The sequence below is a fragment of the Chaetura pelagica genome, unplaced genomic scaffold (assembly GCF_000747805.2).
Source record: "Chaetura pelagica isolate M959 unplaced genomic scaffold, ChaPel_1.0 scaffold3, whole genome shotgun sequence".
Taxonomy (NCBI): Eukaryota; Metazoa; Chordata; class Aves; order Apodiformes; family Apodidae; genus Chaetura; species Chaetura pelagica.
Window position 1 is genome coordinate 7194605 of NW_009952974.1, and position 10679 is coordinate 7205283.

Sequence of the window (10679 nt, forward strand, 5' to 3'; positions counted from 1 at the left end):
GGACCTGCAGACCTTCCCTTTCCGTTCTGGGAGCCAGGGAGGAGAGGGGTGGCCCTGGCACCGCCGCGGGTCGGGGCTGTGCCTGCCGGGGGGGCAGCGCTGGCCTCTCAACATTCTCTGCCCGCCAGACTTCCTGCCCCTGAAGTGCGATGCCTGCGAGCAGATCTTCTGCACTGACCACATAACATACGCCCAGCATGACTGCACCTCTGCCTACAAGAAGGTAGGTGCAGAGAGGGCTAACCCAGCCTTGTGCACGGGGCTGCTGAGCCTTCCCACCCAGCTGACACCATTTGTGACTTCGGTTGCTTGGGTAGTCCCCCTTTGCATGTGTGCTGAGTCCAGAGGTGTCCCTGAAAGTCAGGATCTGTATCTCAGAGCTGTAAACTTCCAGCTCACCCTCTCTGCCACTGGGTGAAATGATTTGGGCATCTCCCAGCCTGCCTGTCTTCCCTTCTCAGTGTGTGTGTCCATGCTTGTTGCAGCTGCTGGGTCAGAAAAAGCAAGTTATTTGGAGGGTGGTGAGCAGGATCTCAAACTACACGCAATGCTGCTGAAGCTGCAGCAGGCAGATCCTGAAAGGGGGAGAGATGGTCACACAGCAATTGGAGTTGGCCCCTCAGCTGCTCCCAGCCCCCTTGCCTTGTCTCTACAGGATGTGCAGGTCCCTGTGTGTCCCCTCTGCAACACCCCGGTCCCCGTGAGGCGGGGGGAGATGCCCGATGTTGTGGTGGGTGAGCACATTGACCGAGACTGCAAGTCTGACCCTGCACAGCGCAAGCGCAAGGTAGGAACCTGGCACTGAGCTCCCCTGGTCCCTGCTGGAGATGGGGAGCGGGAGGAAAACAGCACACAACTCCACCCTGCTCGGTGCCATCTCCGTTTGGCCAGGCTGAGGGCAGGAGGGTTTGGTGGGCTGGAGATGTGCACATTTGTAGGGCTTTGTGGAGTGAGTCGGGGGCTGGAGTAGCGATGGGGTGGGGCTGGGCAGCCACATGGGATGTGAGGATGGGAAATCAGTTGCTGCCATTAGGAAAATGCAATCAGCAATGAGCTGCCTCTTCTTGCCAGGAGAGGAAATTGCTTCAGGGAGTGGCTGTGCAGGGATCCATCCTGGCAGCAGCTGGAGGGCTCTAGGCTGTCCATACTGCTGTGCAGGGCAGGCAAGAGTCCATGGGTAGGGCAGTCTGTCTCCTGCTGTGTGTCCTGTAGTAATGGGAACCCTTGTCTATGAAGAGTGGAGACTATGAATTACTAATGAACTATCTACAGAAAACTATTGTCTGGGGGCAAACTGCAGAGCCCCACAGAAGTGGCACTGGGAGAGAAGGCTGGTCAGTACCCAGAGTCTGGTGTAGGGGAGGGACAGCCCTGGCCCTGCAGGGTGTTGTTCCTTTTCATCACAGTCATGTTGTCTTTCAGATCTTCACCAACAAGTGTTTGAAGCCTGGCTGCAAGCAGAAGGAGATGATGAAGGTGATCTGTGACCAGTGCCACAAGAACTACTGCCTCAAGCACAGGCACCCTCTGGACCACAACTGCACTGGGGCAGGGCGTCCCCTCTCCACAGCAGGGTGAGGGCCTGGGAACAACAGGCAGCCTAACAGGGATAGGGCTGTGCTTGTCAGATGGGTGACAGGGAGGAAGCCCATCTTTTCCTGGCCCCTTGTCTGGGACTGCTGCATTGTCACACTGTCTGTCCTGTGCACCAGGGTGTTCTCCAGCAGCATTAAGATTTGTAGGGCCAGCACAGCTCTATACCCAGTCTCTTCCTCCTGCAACGAAAGCCACCAGTACTGCCCATGGGCTGTTTTTCTTTTGCTTCTCTGCCCATCCCCTTATTTTGTAGCTGGTTTCTGTCTATCTTGGCACAGTTTTTCAAGGAGAGAAATGGCACTTGAAACTCCTGGGTGTAGCTGATCTGGATGCTGGGGAGATGTCTTGCTTATCCAGCTTCATTTCCCTGGGTGTTTGGTGCCCAGGGATGGCCCATGATGGCAAGGCAGTTGTGTCCTGTCTGTCCTAGGCAAGCTGCAATTGCCAGAGCCCAGGCATCCTCTTCTAAAACAGTCACCGCATCGAGCAGTGGAGCTGCCCGGCCAGCAGACAGCCCCTCTTCTCCTGCCTCTGCCAGGTATGGTGGTGGCCCGACTCATAGTTCTGAGGTGGGCATGACCAGGCTCAGCTTGGCTCCCTGTGGGATGCAGGAGCGATAACTCCCTGTTACCTGTGGGTTGGCAGGGCTGTGTACTCGTACCAGGGCTCCCTGCCTTGACAATAACCCAGCTTCTCTGTTTGCAGAGGAGGCAGAGCTGCTGTGTCACAGACTCGGACCACCTCCCCTCCAACTGTCATGCTGCAGAACGGGCTGGTGAGTGGCCTGGCCTGGGTAGTTGGGATGGGTTGGCGTGGTTTCTGTGCTCTGGGGAACTATAGCAGTAACTTCTTTGTAACCCGTGCTCTGTAGCTGACTAGTGCTCCCCAGCTGGGCCTTTTGTGACAAACAGGGATCCTGGATGCTAAGTGGGACATCAGAGTTTGTTTTGGTGCCTGCAGATGGCAGCTTTTGGCTGTACTTGGTGCTCAGCTTTTCCAAAAAGGACAAAATGCACTGGCTGTCCCTGGGTGTTGTCTTACTGTTCTGCAAGCCAAGGGCTTTCTGAGCTATTTGAAAGCTATTTCCCACTGGTATTCCTACCGTGCTCCCTTCACTGGCAAGCAGGGCTGTCTTCCCTTGGGCAGCTGGAGAGAGCTGCAGGTCTGCCCTGAGCCCAAGGCCTTCACATTGGCTGTGTTTGGCCTTCAAGAAGGGAGATGCATCTACCCTGGGACAGGCAAGATTGCACCTGCCGCCTGTCCCTCGGGGCTGCCTCCTGCCACCTCAGTGAAGCTGGTGATGTTTTGTTTCAGAGTGAGGAAGAGGCACTGCAGCGAGCTCTGGAGATGTCCCTGGCAGAGTCAGCACGCAGCTCGGCACAGCCACCCAGGTATGGCCCAGGGACACGTGGTGTCAGGCCCCAAACCTGCACATGAGAGGTGCCCAGGGTAGAGTCATGTGGCTCTGGGGTGACATTCTTCTCAGCTGATAGGGAAAATAAAGGAAGTGTCTAGAGCCATCATGGAGCTCTGTTCAGCTGTCAAGCCCTCAGGGGTGTGGGGAGGGGACAGTGACTGACAGCACAGAGTAGGGCAAGCTGTTGTCTGACCACTTGTCAGCTAATGAGCTACAGCCTGACAGAGGTGCAGGAGGGGTATTCATAGAGGACACCCAGGAGTCGTTGTCCTCGGCCACAGTGCCAGATGCTGCTAAAAGCACCATCTTACAGACTGGGGGTTCTCCTCAGCCCAGTGTGCTGGCTGCCAGCCCCAGTTGGATTCTCTGGTCCCTCCCCAGCCCCTGCCATGTTCAGGGTGATCCTTGGTTGTTCCCTGCCCTTAGCTGTCCTGGAGGGTTGCAGTGACAGGAGGTTCTACCACCCCAAGGGGCTCTGGGCTGGTGAGCCCAGGGCAGCCAGAGGCACACCATGCCCCACTGTCCCCAGCAGCTCACAGGAGGAGGAGGATCTGGCTCTGGCCCGGGCGCTGTCTGCGAGCGAAGCCGAGTACCAGCAGTCCCGGCGGCAGGTGAGTGGGGCTGACTGGAGGTTCTCTGCCATGGTGGGGCTGACCCAGCCTGGCTACGTCGTGGTGGGGGTCTTCTCTGGGTTCTGCTTCCTCTGGGCTCTGTTTAGGGTCACTTTTCTCATCAGAGGAGCAGCCCAGCCTGGGGCAGTGGCAGTGCTGTGCACACAGCCCTGGGGACTGCGTGCCCCCTTGTATGACAGAGGAAGAAGCCCGTCTTCCCATGCTCACTGTGCCTCTTCCTATTCCAGGCACACGGTTCAAAGCCATCAAACTGCTGCATGTCATAGGCAGGTGAGGCAGGCGGTGCCTGGTGGACATGGGATCCCACTTGTGACCTCCAGAGCAGCTCTGGCCTTCCACATGAATGCTGTGGGGGCCTGGACACCACCACCAAGAGGCCCTCACCAGGGACAACTCATCTCCCTGGAGGCTGTAACCGAGCCACCAAACACACACTGACACCTCAGCCCTAGTACCTGTATAAATCAGTGCAGCAAATTGCAGATGCTCCTGGAGAGACGGTGTGGGACAAGGCTGAGCACACACTGACCAAAGCAAGCCCTTTGTCACAGCTGCCCTGCTGGGAACGTGGGATGAGGGCAGAGCTGGATTGGAGGGAAGTGCCATGTAGGGACATCTCTGCATGCTCGGATGTACAGCTGGGCTGCAGCTGCCTGCTGCAGCAGTGGGGGGCAGGATTTCGTGCACTGGGAAGGGCTGTGCCAGCCCCTCAGCAAAGAGTAGCTGTGGCCAAGATGGTCACTCACACTGGCATGGCATGGCTGAATGTTTGGCATCCTGGCAGCATGAAGGCAGCCCCTTCCCTCCTCCCTCTGCCCTCAGTGCCTCCTCTGCTGTTTGCATGCACAAGAGCATGTTGGGCCTTACCCGACTCAGCTGGGGCCCAGGACGCCTCTGAGAATGAATGGAGTCGTTTTTCCTTTCTTCTTTTATTTAATGAGGGCCATTAAGTCAAAAGTAACCTCAGCGGTGACTTGACTGCCAGTGTCACTCATGCTGAAGGACTGCAGCTGTCTTCCACTGCTGGCTGTGCCTCTGCTGCCCTGAACCATCCCAGGGCCCTGTTTTAGTGCTGCTGGGGCAGGAACACCTCCTTCCTTCCAGTCGTGCTGTGGGAGAGCCCCTTTTGGGGAGCAGCAGCACAGAACCCCTTCTTGCAAACACAGCCCTGAGTCTGGATCCAGCCCTTCCTTGCTGGTTTTTAGGAGGCAGGAGCTGATCCCTAGGTGATGGGGACTTGTCCTGCTGACCTCTTGTGGGGAGGGTCTGCAGCCATGCAGAGTGGTGCTACTTTCCCACCTGTTCTCTACAGCTTCTTTGCTGGAACTGCTCCTGCCTGTGGGGCTGTTCCTGGTGCTGCACAGGACAGCAGTGTGCAGCCAAAGTGGGGGTTTGCTGCTGCTTATCCTTCCCAAGGGTGTGAGGTGGCTTCCATCTGGGCTGAGGGAATGCTGAGACTTGTCAAAGTGCTGCTTGGGAGAAAATAAAAGCATAGCACAAAAGGTGCAGAGGCACTCTGTGCGGTGGGAGGGAGGGTGGCAGTCCCTTGCTTCCCAGCCCAGAGCAGTGCATCCCTGTGGATTGGGGTGCAAGGAGGGGGGGTGGTGCACACAGGGGTGAAGCAGGCACTGGCTGCCCTGTTCCTTCCTTTGCTGTTGGAGTGCAGCCATTGCTGTGCTCAGCCCTTTGTGCAGGGAGGGGGCAGGTGCTGGCAGCCTGCTCTGCCCCTTGCCTGCCTGAGCCTGAGGAGCTCAACCTGATGGCAGAGCTGCTGGTCAGCCCCAGGGCAGAGACAGTAACCCTGCCCACAGCACACAGGTATGGAGCTGGGAAGGACCTGGTTTAAGAAACTACACAACAGCAAAACAAACAAGTACAAACGTAGTGGAGTGTCCAACCCAGCCCCTGCAGCTCCCAGGGCAGGCAGAGCCCTGGTCCACAGCTGGCAAAGGGCTCTCTGGCAGCACACGGGCCTGGACCTCAGATCAGTATCCCAGCAGAACCCCCAGCCAGGCTCACGGCCCCTTCTTGCTGCCCGGGGGCTTCTCGGTGTGGCGCTCCTTGCTCTCGCCCTCGTCCCCAGCCTGCTGCTGCAGCCACATGCCAGCATACACACCACCCTTCTGCAGCAGCTCCTCGTGCCTGCAGGCAGAGCATGGGAATGCAAGGTCCTGAGCTGGCCCCAGACCCGGGGAGAGGGTCCTGGGGGGCACACAGCACCAAGCCTTCTCTCTGTGCTCACCTCCCTCGCTCCGCGATGCGCCCATCCTTGAGCACCAGGATCTGGTCTGCGCCCACCACGGTGGAGAGCCTGCAGGGAAAGGCAGGGAGTTACCCTGGCTCAGGGGAGAGGGCCTGGGCGGGGCTGTACAGTGCAAGGAGCCACAACCACAGGGGCTGTCACCTCTGGGGCAGGAGGACAAGTCTGCAAGTCCCTCTGGGGGATGCTGGCCAGCTTGGAGAGCTCAGCACCTCCTGGATCAGCCTTTTCCCCCCATCCCTACCTGTGTGCAACAACGATGGTGGTGCGGTAGGCGCAGACCTTGGCCAGGGAGGCCTGGATGTTCCTCTCAGTCTCCGTGTCAAGTGCGGACGTGGCCTGTGGGAGAGGCAGCGTGTGGGGAAGGGACAGGGGCTGCTGCAGAGCAGGGCAAAGCTGGGCTAGAGGCCACTGCCTTTACCTCATCCAGCAGGATGATGCGGGGACCCTTCAGGATGGTGCGTGCGATGGCGACGCGCTGCTTCTCCCCCCCGCTCAGCTTCAGCCCCCGCTCTCCTACCTGGGTGCTGTATCCTGCAGGCACAAGGACAGGAGTGTGCTGTGCTGGTCCCTTCCAAGACAAGGATAGAGACTGAGGCTCTGCTGATGTGGAGGGTCCTGCTGGGACTACGTAACAGCCTGGAGCAGCCTCAGCCCATCCCTGCCTGGGGACTGATTTAGCCCTGGAGAGAGGGCAGGGAGAGGCAAAGCAAGGCACAGGGTGATGCAGGTGTCCCCATGGTGGTTGTCACCTAAGAACACCCATGAAGGCAGCTACAAGGTCGTGGGGGGATCCTGAGGTGGCAAGGGAGGGCAAGGAGGGGACTGTGGGGGATCTCACCCTCGGGAAAGGAAAGGATGCGGTCATGGATGTCAGCAGCCTGGGCTGCTTCCTGCACCTCCTCATCAGTGGCCAGGATCCGTCCGTAGCGAATGTTGTTGGCGATGGTGTCGTTGAAGAGCACCGTGTCCTGGGGCACCACCCCGATGTGAGCACGTAGTGAGGCCTGCTTCACCTGGGGAGGCAGGGGAGGAGGCCTCAGCCTGACACACACAACCCACAAAGAACCCCCCAAAACCCAATCCTATCTCTGAGCTGTGAGCCCAGCTCCCTGCTCTTTGCAGTGTCTGCTACAGGGTACCCACTGGACCACAGGCTCACTGCGTCTCCACCCTGTGGTGGGTGGATCTTCCCAGCACCCTGGCCCTTCCTAGGGAGCCCCAGTCAGTCTCCATCATTTCAGCCCAGGGGTCCTGCAGTTGTCCCATTCACCCTACTCCTGGCACAAATATCAGCCTTCGAAGGGGCCATGGGGGGTGTGTGGGGGTTGTCTATCACCCCTGCCCCAGGGAGATGCCAGTGTCTGCACTGAGCAGTGCTGCAAAGCTCAGAGGAGCTGGTGTCTCTACATGCCAGTCCCTGGAGGCCTCCCAACCTCACCTGGGAGATGTCCTGCCCATCGATGCGGATGCAGCCGCCTCGCACATCGTAGAAGCGGAAGAGCAGGCGGATGATGGTGCTTTTCCCCGAGCCTGAAGGTCCCACCTGCAAGCAAAGGTAAAGCGATAGAGAGACAGCAGATACTATCCACTGCTGAAGGCCAGGGACTAGGAAAGGCCAGCCCTGTTGAGGGTCTGTCCTTCCCACCCCTGTAATTCCCAGCCCCTCTTCCCCCATCCCAACCTCCAGCAATGAACCCCCATCCAAGGTCCTGCTCTCACCAGGGCCAGGGTCTGTCCAGGCATCACAGAGAAGGAGACATCCTGCAGGATTTCCTTCCTGGGAGAGAGAGATGGAGAGAGGCTCAGGGCCACCTGCCCTGCTCCACATCCCTGTGCCAGATCCCATAGCTTGAGCTGTCCCACCCTAATACCCCATACCCATTCACATAGCTGAAGTGCACGTTCTCAAACTCTATCCGCCCAGCCTCCAAGCGCAGGTCACTGGCGTTCACCACATCCTTCACCTGCCAGAGGATGAGACATGGCCTTAGAGCCAGACTCTTCCCAGGGCAGGACCATGGGACTGAGCCAGGGAATGGAGCTTGTGAAGGTGGCACCCACCTCCTGCTCCTCGTGGAAGAGCTCAAACATGTTCTCCATGTCCACAAAGGAGTTCTGGATCATCCTGGAAGGAGGGAAGGGTTTGGGGGAGCACATCCTGGCCTATGCACCCATGGGGAGGGGGACTCCAGACACCCCCACAGCTCCCAGTGTTACCTGTAGTAAGTCCCAAACCAGTTGAGTGGTGTGTAGAGCTGGATGATGTAGGTGCCAAAGAGAACAAAGTCCCCCACCTGGGAGGAACAGGAGAGAGGTGCCCATCACCACCAGCCCCAAGGCCCCACCTCGGGCCGGGGGCTGCCCAGGCCGGCACCAGCCTTACCTGCAGCTTGTTTTCAGTGACAAAGTAGGCACAGAGCAGGGACCCTGCAAGCAGCCCCAGACCAATGACCAGGTTCTGGGTCTGGTTGAGGAGGCCCAGAGAGGCACTGACTTTCCACTCTGAGACCTGGAAGAGGAAAGGTCCTCTAGGATGCTGCCACCCCCAAGCCAGACCCACAGTAAGCTCCACCCTCCCCGCAGGTGCCCCTGAGGCTCAGCTCCTTCCCTCCAGACTCCCTCACTGGTGCCGAGTGTCCCATACCTGGTACTTGACGATGGCATCATTAAAGCGGTTCACCTCGTAGCTCTCTGCATTGTAGTACTTCACCTGACAGATGCAGAGCCAGGGTCAGTGCCTGGATCAGCCCCCCCAGTGCCAGGCAGTGCTCAGTGACCCTCACCACCTACAGTACCGTCTCAAAATTGAGGAGCGAATCCACGGCCCGGGACTTGGCCTCGTTGTCCCGTGTGTTCATGTCCCGCCGGTACTTGGTCCTCCACTCAGTGATGAAGATGGTCAGAGCTGCAGGCAGGACGGGGCTGCGTCAGCGAGCGCCTGCGGCCCCACAGCCCGGCACAGCACCCCTGCACCCCGACCCTGCACTCACTCAAGTAGAGGCTCATACACACGAAGATGATGAGGCCAAACCAGGCGCTGAAGACCGACGTGAAGTAAACGATGCCAATGATGATGTCTGCAATGGTGGGGACGATGCTGAAGACGATGTAGCTGGGGGGTGGGAAGGGGAATGGCACATCAGCCCGGCCCGGTGGGGCTGCCCAACCTCCCCTCGCCCACCAGAAGGTGCGCAGGTTGCTCACGAAACCAGTGGAGCCTGCAAGGCACCAAAGGACAATCAGTGGGGAGCAGCACCGCTGGGGCATGCAGCTGGTTCAGAAACGCCAGCTGGGAAAGAGGGATTTGCTATGGGGCCCCCCTGTCATCCTCAGCACAGGACCAGCACTCATTGCTGCTCCCATAAGAGCATTCCTGGCCACCCCATCCCCAGCATGATGTGCCTCATGCTGTCTGTCCCCTGTGCCCAGTCCTTCACAATGGTCCTTACCAGCACCTCCGCCCTGCAGGAACTTGAGCCCCACGTAGATGCAGACAGTCCAGGCCAGGGTGTGCCAGGGAGCCCCCTCTGTCAGCTTGTTCACTGTGGAGAGGGTGGCAAAGGTCAAGGCAGAGGTACAGAGAGCACCACCAGTGCTGCTCCCTGACCCCCTAACTCCCTGGACCCTGCTCCTGCCAGGTCCCTGAGCCCCTCAAGTCAGTCACGACACCCCCCAGCTCTTGACGTGGCAGTATGCAGCCTCCCACACTGAGCTCCAGGTACCTCACCGATGTTTTTATAGTAGATGGGGACAAAGACATTGATGGCCCGCTCCAGCCCCATGAGCACCATGCAGAACAGTACAAGCCCCTGCAGCAGGTGGTTTCCCTTCGGCCACATGTACGGCACCAGCAGCCGCAGGTTCCTCCCGCAATCGCCTTAGAGCCAGACTCTTCCCAGGGCAGGACCATGGGACTGAGCCAGGGAATGGAGCTTGTGAAGGTGGCACCCACCTCCTGCTCCTCGTGGAAGAGCTCAAACATGTTCTCCATGTCCACAAAGGAGTTCTGGATCATCCTGGAAGGAGGGAAGGGTTTGGGGGAGCACATCCTGGCCTATGCACCCATGGGGAGGGGGACTCCAGACACCCCCACAGCTCCCAGTGTTACCTGTAGTAAGTCCCAAACCAGTTGAGTGGTGTGTAGAGCTGGATGATGTAGGTGCCAAAGAGAACAAAGTCCCCCACCTGGGAGGAACAGGAGAGAGGTGCCCATCACCACCAGCCCCAAGGCCCCACCTCGGGCCGGGGGCTGCCCAGGCCGGCACCAGCCTTACCTGCAGCTTGTTTTCAGTGACAAAGTAGGCACAGAGCAGGGACCCTGCAAGCAGCCCCAGACCAATGACCAGGTTCTGGGTCTGGTTGAGGAGGCCCAGAGAGGCACTGACTTTCCACTCTGAGACCTGGAAGAGGAAAGGTCCTCTAGGATGCTGCCACCCCCAAGCCAGACCCACAGTAAGCTCCACCCTCCCCGCAGGTGCCCCTGAGGCTCAGCTCCTTCCCTCCAGACTCCCTCACTGGTGCCGAGTGTCCCATACCTGGTACTTGACGATGGCATCATTAAAGCGGTTCACCTCGTAGCTCTCTGCATTGTAGTACTTCACCTGACAGATGCAGAGCCAGGGTCAGTGCCTGGATCAGCCCCCCCAGTGCCAGGCAGTGCTCAGCGACCCCCACCACCTACAGTACCGTCTCAAAATTGAGGAGCGAATCCACGGCCCGGGACTTGGCCTCGTTGTCCCGTGTGTTCATGTCCCGCCGGTACTTCGTTCTT

At 58.8% G+C, this 10679-nt stretch overlaps 2 protein-coding genes across 2 annotated transcripts in view; one reads left to right on the forward strand and one right to left on the reverse strand.

The window, feature by feature from the left end:
• ZFAND2B (zinc finger, AN1-type domain 2B) overlaps positions 1–3911 on the forward strand; it is a 12241-nt gene extending 8330 nt beyond the window's left edge. The window contains exons 2-9 of the mRNA XM_009996267.1: positions 129–223; positions 656–787; positions 1423–1574; positions 2027–2134; positions 2302–2371; positions 2911–2987; positions 3543–3624; positions 3873–3911. Of these exons, the coding sequence (XP_009994569.1) occupies positions 129–223; positions 656–787; positions 1423–1574; positions 2027–2134; positions 2302–2371; positions 2911–2987; positions 3543–3624; positions 3873–3911 (755 nt within the window). The remainder of the gene's footprint in view (positions 1–128; positions 224–655; positions 788–1422; positions 1575–2026; positions 2135–2301; positions 2372–2910; positions 2988–3542; positions 3625–3872) is intronic.
• Positions 3912–5472: 1561 nt separating this feature from the next.
• Positions 5473–10679, reverse strand: part of ABCB6 (ATP-binding cassette, sub-family B (MDR/TAP), member 6 (Langereis blood group)) — a 10670-nt gene continuing 5463 nt past the window's right edge. The window contains exons 7-20 of the mRNA XM_009996074.1: positions 8899–9020; positions 8704–8813; positions 8553–8618; positions 8292–8417; positions 8126–8202; positions 7970–8033; positions 7787–7872; positions 7628–7685; positions 7347–7451; positions 6747–6921; positions 6327–6439; positions 6150–6244; positions 5888–5956; positions 5473–5787 (exon numbers count right to left, since the gene is read on the reverse strand). Of these exons, the coding sequence (XP_009994376.1) occupies positions 5661–5787; positions 5888–5956; positions 6150–6244; positions 6327–6439; positions 6747–6921; positions 7347–7451; positions 7628–7685; positions 7787–7872; positions 7970–8033; positions 8126–8202; positions 8292–8417; positions 8553–8618; positions 8704–8813; positions 8899–9020 (1393 nt within the window). The 3' untranslated portion in view covers positions 5473–5660. The remainder of the gene's footprint in view (positions 5788–5887; positions 5957–6149; positions 6245–6326; positions 6440–6746; positions 6922–7346; positions 7452–7627; positions 7686–7786; positions 7873–7969; positions 8034–8125; positions 8203–8291; positions 8418–8552; positions 8619–8703; positions 8814–8898; positions 9021–10679) is intronic.